Consider the following 13,909-nt stretch of genomic DNA (forward strand, 5'->3'; position numbering starts at 1 on the left):
TGCTCTCAGGTAGGCTGCCCACAGCGCCAAGATGTCTGTGCTGCTGCCAGAGCCCTGGCCCCTGCAGCTGGGCTTGCAATACAGCATCCTGCTAGGAAGAAGTCCACCCGTTCTGCTCGCAGCATCCTACGGCAGAGGAGACAGGGAGCTAGCCACTGTGAAGGGGTTTCCAAGCATGAAACTACTCATCGAGCTGCAGTGTTTACGCCACATGAAAGCCCCTCAGGTGCGCAAAGTGGCCAAGGGACAGCTGGTACCCACTGCCGCCCGCCCGCTCTAGATGCGCTGGGTATTTCTGACAACGTGGAAGCCGTTCTCCAGGGGCTGCCCTTGAAGTTAGCAAATGAAAAAGGCTTCGTGTCATATGAGAAACAGAAAGGCCAGGGCAAAGCACGGTCAATCTCTCCCTTCTCCAGGGCCACATTCTCAGGCTGGGCACCGTCACTGAGACGGGGGCCCCATCCTGGTCCCTCGCTGTCTACAAGAGTTCCCCTCCTGGAGGGTCTCTCCAGGCAGGCAATGACCCGCTGGGCCTACGTCAGGGCTGCGGAGCTGCAGTAGCAACGTGGCTTCCCTGGGAGGATAGCCTGGGAATTGGGCGCGTGCCCCAGGCCGGCAGAACCACGCACCGACTGTGCCCAGACAGCAAAGAGGGTGCAGGCATGAAGCCGGGGCACTCTCAGCAGCCTGCCGCTGCTCTTACCCTGGTCCTGGAGACCAGCTTCGCCTTTGATCTCCCTACGGCTTTGTCGTAGGCAATGCTTTAGGGCTCTGGATACACAGTCTGCCATCCCCGGGTCATGCCTCTCCGCAGTGCTGGAGCAGGGCACAGGGAAGATGCGGCGTCACAGAGCAAGGGGCACACAAATCGCTGTGCTGGATCACCAGCCACGCGTCGGGGACTCGCATCAAGGCCACGTGGCTGACGTCAGGGGATTGATGCCGGCTCAGGCCCTGACCCCTCTTTCTTCTCAATGATGCTGCAGTCCTAAACGGGGCTGGCTGGCCCCCGCAAAAGGTCCCAGTGCCATCCCAGCTACAGACACGCGAGGCCAGGCTGCCTCTGCCGGAAAACGTGCAGCCGCGTGATGATGGGGAATGAGGTCACGGCATCAACATGAGTGCCGGGCGGTTGCAAAGCAAAATCCCTCTCCCTCGGCACACAGGCTGTCACCTTTCAAACCGGGTTCAGCCACTGACCTTCTCTTCCACTGTCAGTGACCTTATTAGCACTAATCGTGTTTCTAATAATAGCGTGCATTGCCAGCAGACCATCTGCTGCACCGTTTGCCTGCGAATCGTTAGAAAAGGCAAAAGGGTTCACTTCGAATTTTTTCCTTTTTTTGGTTCCCAGCAAACAACGTTTCCTTTCAGCAATAATAAACCTCTCAGGGCCCAGCTCCCAGCTGAAGCCATGTGTGCGGAGTGACAGCACAACCATGCTCCAGCTCTGCAAGGGAGGATTCAGAGTCACGGCGGCACTGGAGCTCCACCTCCAGCCCCCTCCAAACCCGGGAAGTCACGGAGTAAGCAGGTACCAGGGGCAGGACTGGGAGATGTCAGAGGCAATTGACAGCTGGAGATTTTACTGAGCACACAGACTCAAAGTCCTGAGATGCCCTGGTAGCAGCATATCACAGACTCATAAAAAATGAGGGTTGAAGGGAGCTGAGGAGGTCACATCTAGTCCATCCCCCTGCTCAAAGCAGAACCAGCCCCAACTACATCATCCCGGCCAAGGCTTGGTCTACCTGGGTCAAAGAGAGAGTCCACAACCTCTCTGGATAGCTTGTTCCAATTTTTTTCTCTATCAACCTCTTCTCATATTACCTACTTTCTACTTTAGGACTGAAAGTACACTGCTATGCCATAGCATGAAATAACCAATCTTTAATAGCATTGAACACTTTTACCTCTGTCCAGGGAGATTCTGCCTACGTGCCCCATACCAGCTTTCAAGCACAACTTTTAAAGGGTCTGGCTGTGCCCAAAGCCCATGCACACAGAAGCAGCTCTTCAGATGTGGGTATGCTGACCCGCAGCGACTTCCAGGGCATTGCCACCCACTGCACTTTACAGTGCCCATTACTGTAGTGTTGGGGCACTTGACAACCTTTATTGCACCGGTCTTGGCAACACCCCTGCAAGGCAGAGAACGGTACCACAGGGCTGTCTTTATACAAGGCAGGAGGTGCCAGCAGCTGTTTTATGAGCAACAGCAAAATAACACTAATACACAGCAGTAAAACTCTGCCTGGATTGGGCAAGACTCTCCAAGCATGAATTTAATAGCGAGGAAGGTTTTTAACTAGGCTCGGCTCCTCTGCAGAGTCCTCTCAAAGCTCTGGCCAATAAAAACTAGATGCTGACACGGGCGAGGTCAGGAGACAGGCTCTTTTGCAAACCTGGCCTGTTCTCCTTGCATGTACTTAGAAACATCCAAGCAGGCTGATGGCATAGGCATGTGTGATTAAACGTGTGCACCTTTCAGAGGGGCAGGCTACACGCCAGGACATTACAGCCTTCAAGGACTGGGTCACATGGGCACAGATAGCTGTGCCCATGGAGTTGCCTCAGCTCGTGTTGCTGACCCACTGCCGTTACTCTTGCTTGCATGGCACCATCCGTGGACCACTGGAGGATGCCTTCATGTGTGCAGATGCAGGAGGCACTTGCACAGGATCTAGCGACCTGCTCTTGGGTGCAATCTATGCACCTACCTTTTACAGGAACTGGGGAGGGAACAGGACCCTGAGCAACTGTGCATGCAAAGAAGACAAAGCCTGTAATGCAGGGAGCACAGGTGAGGGAAAACCATGCCATCAAATACACCTGGTGCTTGGGAGGAGGCAGAGGGCGAGGCTTCATTCATGCACCCACGACCTTGAACCCCGACTCAACAACGAGGCATCCATCTAAGCGCTTGGCTCGTGTTGACGGGGCGCTTCAGCTTGCCGGGCAGTGCCCAAAAGCAGCAAGCCCTGGGCATGGACCGCAGCACGCTACCCACATTATACTATGCCCGTAAAAGGTCTAAAAAAGCATCGGTTCAAAAGCAGATGCAGGAACCCAGGAGGGTTCAGACTCGCATCCCAAAAGATTTTCTCTGCTGCTTCTTTAGGCAACTGCGAACAGCCGTCAGCACTTCGCCATCCTCCAGCCAACCAGAAAACCAAGGTTACTCTTGGCTTCGGTGAATAAGGGAAATGCTGCCGGCTCTGTCCCCTCGGGACAATGGTTGGCTCATGGCTCAGAAGCCAGAGCTGGGCACCTCTAAGCACATGCCAGGGCTCGCTGGCTAGGGGAAGAGATGCCGGCAGGGTGGAAAACCTCGCTCCTGGACAGTCCTGCTGAGAGGCCATCCTCAGAAAGACAAGTTTGTGGCGAGCCAGCCAAATTCCAGGGGGTTTAGGTGGAAATATGCACACAGACCCAAAGGCTGAACTAGGTGTGGTGGCTGGAAGGGAAACACCACTTGAAAAACCATGGGCTGGCCAAGAGGACGGCAGTGCCACGAACCTCCTGCCCATGCACATGTCCAGTCCTTTTGCAAATCGAGCTAAGCTCTCAGCTTATTAGCAATGGATGCCCTTTTCCTCCAAGCACATCTCCACTGCTAATAAGCACAAGAGTGAGGGGCACGGCCTCTGCATCAGAACTTCCTAGCCCTTAAATACTGGAGGCTGCAAACAATACGCCATGTCACAGGCTTGGGGTTTATGGAGGTCACCAGACTCTGCTCCTCTTCTCTTCACCAGTGGAGGGGTCGCAAACAGCTGTGGTTGCTGGGTTATTTCCCATGGGCCAAAAGGGGCTGAAAACATCAAACCCCAGAAAGGAAATCTGTGACCCCTGAAGCAGCCAGGCAAGAAGCACATCGGAGAGGGACATGCCCAAGAGATGGCCTGGACCTTAACCAATACAAGCAGCAAAACGCAAAATGCTTCATCCACCCCAAGCAGCAGGGAGGGGAGCCCAAGACCTCAGGGAGAAGCAAAGCCCTGAACTCTGCTATTTTGGCATGGTCCCACCCTGGCAGCAATGTTGCAGGAGGTCGGGGGGGGGGTGGCAACTCTGGGGATTGCAGCTGTGCCCCCACCCGTGCCAGCTGCGGATGCAGTCTCTCACTGCCTCGGCTCCAGGCTGCCGTCTCCCTCCGGCCACATCACAAATCCTGAGGTCTTTCCTCCAGCCAGAGGCCCCTCCGCTGCCCCACGATGAGTCCTGAAAGCAGATAGGGCCTGTCTGCCCTGTTGCACCCCAAGGAGGAAGCTGGAGCCCAACAAGAGCCAGTGGCTGCCTCGGGCTGTCCCCGAACTCGGCACGCCCACTGATCTGTGCCTGCCAGACCCAGCCAGCTCTCTGGCATCCAGACTACAGGGGCTAACAGGCACTGAGCACTTCACTTGATTCTGGCATAGGCAGATCCTGACATCCAGCTGCCCAGTCCCATAGTGCAACCCTCGAGCCAGATCCTAGTATATCCGTAAGAGCCTTTTACATCCGGCGCAGCAGAACAGGGCATCCGCAACCTTTCTCCCTGCAGACAGTCACGGCCCAGAGAAGCGCACAATGCCCCTGGGAAGTGGGTCTGCTCGCAGGTCCCTTCTGCTCACATCATTGCACCAGGCCTCTCCCTGCTGCTTGGTCCATGCTAAATAAACCCAAGCCACTGCGTACAGTGCTTCAATGGGACAAAAGTAGGCATATTAAGCTGCTTAAAACAACCATATGGGGTTTTTTCTTGGCACAATGTTCAACATACCCATATAGTGTCTGTTCTGTGTTCCAACATCTCACACCATTATAGAAGTAACTTGCGTGGCTACAGTCAAGCATATGGGCACAACGTGTAAGGTATTCATTCACAGCACTGTTGGAGCAAGCCAGTGCTGAAACACAGAAGCCAGTAACAGGGGCTTCTTCACAAGCAATCTCATTCCCTTAATTGCAAGAGAATAGCCCCAGGGGTGTCACCCTGGAAACACAGCATCCCAAAAGGAGCCTGAGCCCTGTAGTCCATCAGGCCCTTCGCAGGAGCACTTGGTTTGATGGCAGCTGCTGGGTCAGAGCTATCCTGAAGCCTGGTCCACCTCATACTGCAAAGAAAGGTACAGTACGTATGTGCTGGCATGATTATTAAGTTACCAAGCACATTATTGAGGAGTACATGCACACAGAATCAGACCCTCTTATTATTTTAAGTCACTTTAGTTCCTTTATTCAAACTACCACCCTGGTTTTACTGGCACTGCAAAAATACCCAATAATGACAGTTTTCATACACGTTCCTCTTGCAAGCTGCACTGAAGTACATGCCAGAAGCAACACACAACACCCAGAACACCTGTCAAACTTTTAGTAGTAAACTGCTTGGTTCTTGGTCAAAAATGGTTTCAACAAGGCTAAAGAATATGAGCAGCCCCATGTCAGACAACAGAAAAGAAAGATTGCAAACACTGCTCACCATTATGCATATGACTGCCTTGCTGTGTGTGCAAAGTGCAATGCCCCAAAACAGGCTCTAAGGCTCAATCACTACACTCCTCTAGTTGCGTTTCCAGAAAAAATTCGTTTTTAAAGAAGAACCCAGCCAAACTGAGCTCAGTGACATGTGTGATACTTCTGATAAGTTCTGCAATCTTTAAATGAGAAGCCCATCTCAAACAGGAGGAACCCACTGCAGGCAAGATAATGTGGTATAAGATCAGTACCCAAGCTGCAAGGGATGGCCTGGCATGTCCGAATCCCATGATCAGCGAGATTTGGGAGGTCAGAAGGAATTTTCTACACTAACAGCAGGTGCCAGGTGCTGCCAGTCTGTTATGGGAAACAGAAAATGTGGATAACTGGTTCTGGATAACCTCGGCTTGTTTCTAAATTGCAGCCATTATCAACATCACACTGCAAACATGGAAGCTTGTAGTTCAGCCTCAGCTACTTTACAGATAGGAACAACTCAACATTGTGCTCTGTGCAACTCTGTGCTTTTGTTAAAAGTTTGGACAAAACATTACTTCCATGTTATATATATTTAAACATTTCAAGGCTGTCAAAGAGCCGACCGCAGCAGTTTGAGAGAGAGTTACGTTTTCGAACTCGACCTCCGTAAATCCAAGTCTGCCCACCTGAGATCTTCAGCACGCTGCTTTTTGGCTTCTGATCCTCTTGAACGCACATAGGCGAACAGTACATGCCCCAAGTAAACAAATCAAACCTGGGCATTAATCACTTTCTGGGCACCCAAAACCTTAGTTGCACAAACCAAAACCTCTCTGAGAAGCCCCACTGTCTGCACATTTTTAATAAAATCCATTAGCATGATTCCCTGCCTGAGTGACATCACTTATCAATGCATGTTTCTAGTAATCCAGCAATGTCTTTTTTAAAGCTTGTTTAAAGATGCAAAGCAGCAGCAAAGCACTCGCACTGACAATTTCCTGGCAAGGCAATTAAAAGCTGATAGGTTTGCAGCAGGCAGTTAGCAAAGGAAAGGTTTAGTTACTAACTTGGTGGCAGACTCCTAGAGCCCTGTGGTATGGCTCTGCAAAAACCAGCAGCCCAAGTTCGGCCCCCAGAACAAGGCCCAAGGGTTTGCGTACAACAGGCCTACCGTCATTTCTGATAACTTCTAATTAAAATGCAAAATTAAACTATTTTCCTTCATATCACTGTTATTTACCCCAGAATTAGAGCAACCAGTGTTGTAATGGATGGATGGAAGGATGGATAGGGCAACTATCTTTTATAACACTGTAAGTACCTTTCTCTCCTTTGCTGAAATTTTATTTTCTATTTCATAGCTTCTTAAACTAATACCCCTCAGTGAAACATAGCAGATATCACCACGCCTCATAAACCAGCAATATGCTGGGAGAGCATTTTTTTTCCTCCAGTGCAAGCTGAACAGCGTTATCCCCAAATGATACAAAACCCCACCAGCTATTACTGCACTGATACCCACCAGTCTGACCCATTAAGGACAGAGATAACAAAAAGGAAGCCCAGACAAGGATGAGAAAATGCTTCATCAAAGGTAGCAGTTACCAAATTCAAACAATCCCACTCGTCTTATGGAATAATGAAGGCAGGCAAGGGGTTGGGGGGGAAAGTGCAGTCCTGGTATCCAATCCAAACCTATGAAGAGCTTTTAGAAACCCCCCCCCCCCCTTTTTTTTTTTTTTTTTTTAAATCTGCCAAGGAAAAATGTCCTTCATTGCCCTCGCTTGGGAAAGATTCCTTCCCAAAGAGCCAGACTTGCAGGACCTTCATACCACACTGTGATGTCTTCCATATGTCCTACTGACACGACACGCAGGGGGAAGATACACTCGCACCCAAGGGACGCGCAGAGCGTTTTGCGAGTCCTGGGCCACTGAGTGCCTTTCCTGTGGCTGGGATTGCTCGGTCCTAATGTAAGCACACGGACATACAAGCATTGCACAGAAGCTGCATGCCACCCGCTCACCGCCATGAAGCTATTATGTGCCGAGTTATAAGGACAAGCATATTCTTCTAGCTTAATTGGGGGCTGCGACTTGGCTTTTTTTTTTCCCCCCCCCAAGCGGAGAAGTAACGCCACTGGTCCAGATAAGCAACTACTGAGCAAATACCTGGGGCATTACAAGACAACAGGGGACACCAATCAGCTTCCAGCATCCCAGGTTCAGTCTCCAATAAAGAGAAACAGCTGTTTGGCAAAGCTGGAAATGGTCAAAAGGACACAAAACCGTTTCTCGGAGCAGGAGAGCAGGCAAAATTCAGCAGAAACCAGGGGGCAGGGGGCTTCAAATGGCTTCCTTCCCACACGCCTGGGCTGCAAATACAAATAACAAGTTGGAGAAGCCACAGAAGTTAAGTTAAGAGGCCCCTGCCCTGAGGCTCTTCACAGTAAGTGCAAAACAACAAGGTCCATGGATGCCTCCCAGGCATGGCCCTCTGACGGCAGAGTTGGCTGAACTGGAGACGAGTAACTTGGGCGCCATGAGCCGTAATAATCAAGAGCTCCAAGAGAGGAGGTGGCTTTGGCCTTGCAACTTGGATGGGAAACATCTCTTGCCTGGAGCTATGGAGTGCCAGCGTGAGCTGAGACGTCCCCACAAATCACTTCTTGCCATTCCCCATAGGAGCCTGGCAAGCTCCCCCATCACTCAGGAATACAGATGTGATTTTTTCAGGTACAACGTGATAATTTCACAATCAAATGTGCTAGGGAGAGAGCTGGGAGCTGTAGACACATTCCTGAACGCCTCTGACAGCAGTTCTGCGGACCAAAGACCTGACCTGACATTTTTCACCCGTCAATTTGATATAAAAGCCCATCCCAGTCTCATCTGAAATGTGGACTGTGATTGCCAGAGCAACAGCTCAGGATAATTAAGGTTATGAGGACAGAGTAGCTGAGCAAACACGTTTCTCAGCTCTGTCACCAGTTCAAGAGGGACTTTAGTGCTAGATTTTTTGATAGCATTATGACCATGATCCCTAAAGTGCTGCATAAAAATGATAAAAACAAAACAAAACATGAAACCCATTTAGGGATTGAAATCCAATTTTTATAGGACTCAGCTGAAGAGTGATGCTGAGGATCTTGGGAAAGATTCCTCCTCAAAGATGTTGCAAACGCTAAAATTCAGGCCAAGTTAATAAAGCACACTGCATTTGTGGCACAGGAAAACACTGGATCTGAGGAACAAAGCAAGCATAGATTTGTTTAACGCTGAATGGAAAATACTACACATTCATTCTAGAGCTGGAGGGCACATCTACATGTGCATTAGGGTGTTTTTTCAAATGCGCATTAAATTTAGTACCTCCAATGTGAAGTACTAAAGAAATATGCACTGAGCTGCCTTAATGCACGGTAACAGATGTGCACAGTTTTTACCTGATGCTTAAGGTGCTGTAGCCTATTTTACTGCACATTAGCTTAGCACTTTTTTTTAAGTGGTGCCTTAATGCTCAGTAAGACTATTGTGCATTAAAGTGCATGTGTAGACAAACCCGTGGATCTGAACCAGGATGCTGTGAGACCCTGTCAGGGGGTGCACACAAGGAGCCCAGCTGCATGCGACTCTGATAACCTGAAAGCAGATGGCTTGGGCTGTCGTCCTTCCTAGTTCACCTCTCCCTCCACCTCTAAAAACTTCTCTTGGAAAGGGAGGCACACGGGACCATTAACAGCAGTTCTCAACTGGGGATGCTGCCATGCTCCAGAAAGCCCCGGAGCAGTGCCCTGGCACTGAGAAGGTAGAAAATCACTGCCCTAGACCCTTTTTCTCATTTCCCAGAGACATCGTTACCAGGAGATACTACAGCCAACTGGGTGGTTGTACCTGCAAAGTCCATTTTCACTAGACATGGTGCATCTGACCTGGGCATGTCTGACAGCGATGCATAGCTTAATGAGCACTATTAGGGTCTAGACATGCGCCTAAAATGAGGTTAGGGTCTAAACATGCACTTGAAAGTGCCCATTATCCTCAGGCTCCAAAAAAACTGGTGGAAAATGGAGTTACAACACAAAGTGGATGTTGAAAAAGACTGCAGCGTCAGACCCCAATCGTATGACACCAGCAAGCTGCGGCTTGTCATCTATAGACAGCTTCGCTGGGATGCTTTCACCAAAGAAGTCATGCTTGGGGTAATGGCGCATTTGCAGAAACACAGACAGAGCTTTAAAAAGCACCTGGCCATTTTGGGGTGCCAGGAGCTACCCCCACACCATGAAGAAGATGCCGTGTCTGTCTGTGAATAAGCAGAAGCGACAAAGCAGCAGGGGTGTCACCTGCAGCTGCCTCTCTGGCCTCTGAGGTTGGCCTCACTCCAGCTGGCAGCTTCCAGAGAAGGGGCACAAAGTTCATTGTTTTGCCTGAGAAAGTCTTAAAGAGGCAACAACCACAGTGGGTTAAGGACCAGTAAGGCCCAGGACTGAGCACTGCCAAAACAAAGGAACTATCCAGCTCCTGACACACTCGTGCTCGTGTTTCAAACCCATATGACAGCTCTGTGCTTCCCAAACTGCAACTGCACCGTTTTAGTACAGCCACTGAACAGGCTAGGTTTGACCATCTGGTATCCAACAGTACAGACCTGCCCTTGGGTAATGGCTGGTTTTATGCTTAATTTTACTTTTGGATATTCTTTTCCCTGGTTTACTTATCGCTATTCCTACCCCTGGTGGGGAAAGGAAGAAGTGGTGTTGGGAACTGCACCTTTCAGCAGCTTGGCCTCCTAAACCTAGGGAAGGATGGCTGCAGAAGTTGCTCTGCAAGGCACGATTCGTGGAGGGGGGGAAAGAGGGCCTCTTTTCAAGCCGCTTAAGGCTAGAGTAATCCCTGAACACCCTGGCAGGTAGAAAGCTGCAGAAATGCCCCAGTCACCTCATATGGATAGACCCGGCCTTCCTCATGTAATGCCCAGCATGGAGCTTTGCAGGGGTGTAACCAGAGTGGGGCAACTAGGGCAATCGATCGAGGGGTGCATGAAAAAGCTCCCACCGGCAACCACAGAATTGCCAGCAGAGCAGCAGCAACCTGAAGTCACTGCTGTCTTGGGTGCCTCGCCACATCACTAGGCAGTTGGGTCTTTGGGCCCGTCTCAGGTGCTGGCTTGCTTGGAGAGTCTCTGAGTTGGCTATGGGAAGCTGGTGGAGGGAGGGACACTTTCCTTCGGCTCAGCTGGCGGAGAGCTTGGGACGGTCCCTGTAGACCATCCTCCTGGACGGGCACACGGTGGGCTCTGCACAGACGCAACACCCTTCACCCCAAGCTCAGGCTTCTCCCTGGAGCCTGCAGGGATGACTGCAGTCGGAGATCCCTTTCCCTTGCAGCTCAGTTGCTCGCCAAGCTGACCGTCTGTACAGAGCATGTGCTCAGTGTCGAGACCCGGCTGCAATGCATGCCTTATGTATTCAATCCCTAATGACACCTGAAACACGGGCTGAGCAGGGATGTAAAGCAAGATGCAGCCCATGCTCAGCAGCAGCTTGGGTCTCCTTTCCCCCCGCCAGGCTCCTCATTACCTGGTGCATCCCTCATCCTTCACCAGTGGGAAAATGCGCATTACTGCCATTAAGGGGGCCCAGCTCAACCTTCAGAGAAGGATGGATGACTGTGAGATAGATAAAACCAGGCCATGTGCACAAGGCATTTGGTAGGGAGCCCTGGACCAAAGTCTCCTTCTGTAGCTCTCAGACATGGTCCAATAGGAGAAATACTGGCTCCCTGCACACACCACCCATTGCTGCGCTCCTTCTAGCTTGCAAGCGAATGTTAGAAAGTTTAAAGTAAACACATTAATCTCTTTACCCAAAATATTTGTGCTGCTGCTGGCTGCAGTTCAAAAGTTTCAAGGGCACGAGAAACATTCACTTTTTTTTCTTTTTTTTTTTTGCTGATAAAAATATTTCGGTCTCTTGCTGTCAGCAGGCCACTAATGTCAATGTACATTTGAAAGTCACTACAGAACGAAGGGATCATCGAACAAACAGGAGCAAAGCTAAATGCAAATGATGTGTCTGAACTTCCAGGACTCGCCCTCTGCCTGAAGAAGGGCGTTTGTGCCCAACAGCTTGCAAGGAACAATTTTTCCAACTATTTAGCTGGTCTAATACAAGATATCACCTACACCCAAAGAACCCTGTCTGCCTATGAACTTCCTGGAGAAAGGGAACAAAAGCAAAAAGACAAGAGGTAAAACTATGACAAAGTAGGCCTAGTTGTGGCCTCAACTCAGGTGCAAGCAGTCCTCTTAACTCTCGGGCCAACAATTAAAATGAACCCACAGCATACCTGGCCAAAGTCAAAATTCAAGGAAAACCTTTTAAAGATCACAAAATTACCAGCTCCACTTAAACAGGACAGTCCTTCTAATCCAACAACACATGCAGAGGTTTTTCAAAGATAACTCGTGGTCTCAGTCACTGCATATATTTTTCGTGCCCAACCTAAGATGCTTTTGTAGATTCATAGAAAGCGCGGGTTGGAAGGGACCTCAGGAGCTCACCTAGTTCAACCCCCTGTTCAAAGCTAGTCGACAGAAATAAAAAAGCAGTCGAGTTCTCAGCAAGTGCCCAAAAGGTTGTAAGAAAACATTTTTTCCAGCTATTTATTTGGTCTAATAAAAGACACATTGCCTTTACCCAAAGAACCTCATCTGGCTCTGAAATCCAGGCACCCTTAACACATCTCAATGTTGGCAACTCGAAACCAATACACTGAAAGCCTTGTGCCTCTGTAAGTATCAAAGTCTTCTCTCAAACTTTGCGACTGGGAATAAAGCAGCGTTTGCTTCCTGCAAAGTCAACCACACGCGATAGATGATCTGCAAAAGCCTTAACTCTGACTCAGCCGCGATTTGCATAGCATGCGCCTTCATCCCGTCTCCCCCCGCCTCTCCCAGCACGTCCGTCCTCCGTCCCCGGCTCTCTCAAAGCACCAGGCCTCAATGTTTCAGCCGTCTAGCTGGTCCCGCACGGTGGTGCGGCGTGCCTGGGTGATGCTGGGAAGCCTGGTTAATTATCTAAAACGCTGGTTTTATTTCTAACGACGGTGACCACATTCCAGAGACCTCGGCAGCCAACGGGCTCTGGACATGCACCGAGCTTCGGCCGTTGTTTTCAGCTCTCCACTTCCCTCATTTCACTTTCATTTCCCGTCCGCAATCTGAATTCTCCCATGTCGGAGACAGTTGCACCAGACAGTCATAAAGGACTCTCCCCTCCCCGCAGAAGCTTGACAGTCACATCTGCACCTGGGTCTGACTCAAATACATGAAATACGGCTCAGTTCAGGGCTTTCCCCAATTTGCTGATATCCTCTACAAGGATACGGGGTGCTTCCATGAGACTGCAGGAAGCAAATGTGGGGCAGCGGGTGGTCGCTGGTCCAGACCTTAGGGGCTATATTCCACCCAGACAGCATCCTCCCGGCAGACACACACTTGCAACCGCTTGCTATATGTACCTTTCCCATCCCAGCAATCGGAACGATTCGGGAAGAGGAGGAGAGCAAAGGAGGCTTAAGGCAATGCACATGTTAGACAGTCCTCACCTTGAGAGAGTCAAAGCAGGCAATAACTCGACCATTTTCCACATGGCAACTCCGTGATGGGTGGGCAAACTTGCACTCTGCATCAGATCGAGAACAAGTCCCCCTCTGAAATTCTCGACATACTTCCAAAGTCAGCCATTTTGTATCACGAACCAGGGAAACGTTTACAGCCATATTAAAAACAAAAAAAAATTAAAACGCAAGCAATCACACCCTTCTTTAGGACGATATCACGGCTGATTTTTCTTTTCTTTTTTTTCTTTCTTTTTTTTTTTTTTTTAAAAAGGGTAAAAAAGTGAATTCAAGTTAAACGTGAAGAAAGAACTAACTTGTTGCTTTGGTAAAATTTCTATTCATCAGCACTTAGGTTTTCATTTAAGTCAAATTGCGTTTGATTAAACAAGGATTAAACATAAAGCCAATCATAAAATAGAAATCTTATCAGAAGAACTGAAAATTCAAATTAGAGACCAGCTCCTAAAAGTGCAATTGTAGAAGTTAAAATATAAGTGTTATATTTTGTGCCACTGCCGAAGTTACTTGGAAATAACTGGCAGACTTTCAAAAGAATTCTGTGCTCTCCAGTTAATGGTTTCAATTATTCTTGCAAAAAAAACATAGGCTGTTGGCAGCACTTCACTTTGTGGAATGGTCTCGGTCCTCGGGGGGAAAACTTGGGTCGGTTTGTTGTTTTTTTTCCCTTCTATTTCTTGCTTCTAAAAATGACAATTCGCAAGCATCAAAAAGAGCAAAAGGATGGTACAATGGTGCAAAAAATTAAAAAGTATTTGCTACATACTCGGGGAAAGGAAAAAAAATGGCTGAGCAAACTGAGTGTAAAAGGTGAGGAGAGGGGC

General features: G+C 49.3%; 1 protein-coding gene across 6 annotated transcripts in view; it reads right to left on the bottom strand.

The window, feature by feature from the left end:
- The window catches only part of MBNL3 (muscleblind like splicing regulator 3), a 57,614-nt gene extending 43,711 nt beyond the window's left edge, over nt 1–13,903 (bottom strand). For all 6 annotated transcript variants that reach the window (XR_002101362.1, XR_002101361.1, XM_019536397.1 and 3 more), the window contains exon 1: nt 13,053–13,903. Coding sequence is in view for 4 of the 6 variants with exons in the window: in XM_019536397.1 (XP_019391942.1) it covers nt 13,053–13,226 (174 nt within the window). In the remaining 2 variants the exon portion in view is untranslated. The remainder of the gene's footprint in view (nt 1–13,052) is intronic.
- Between the last annotated feature and the right edge of the window lie 6 nt (nt 13,904–13,909).

Source organism: Crocodylus porosus, unplaced genomic scaffold (assembly GCF_001723895.1).
Source record: "Crocodylus porosus isolate Cpor-Errol unplaced genomic scaffold, CroPor_comp1, whole genome shotgun sequence".
NCBI lineage: Eukaryota > Metazoa > Chordata > Crocodylia > Crocodylidae > Crocodylus > Crocodylus porosus.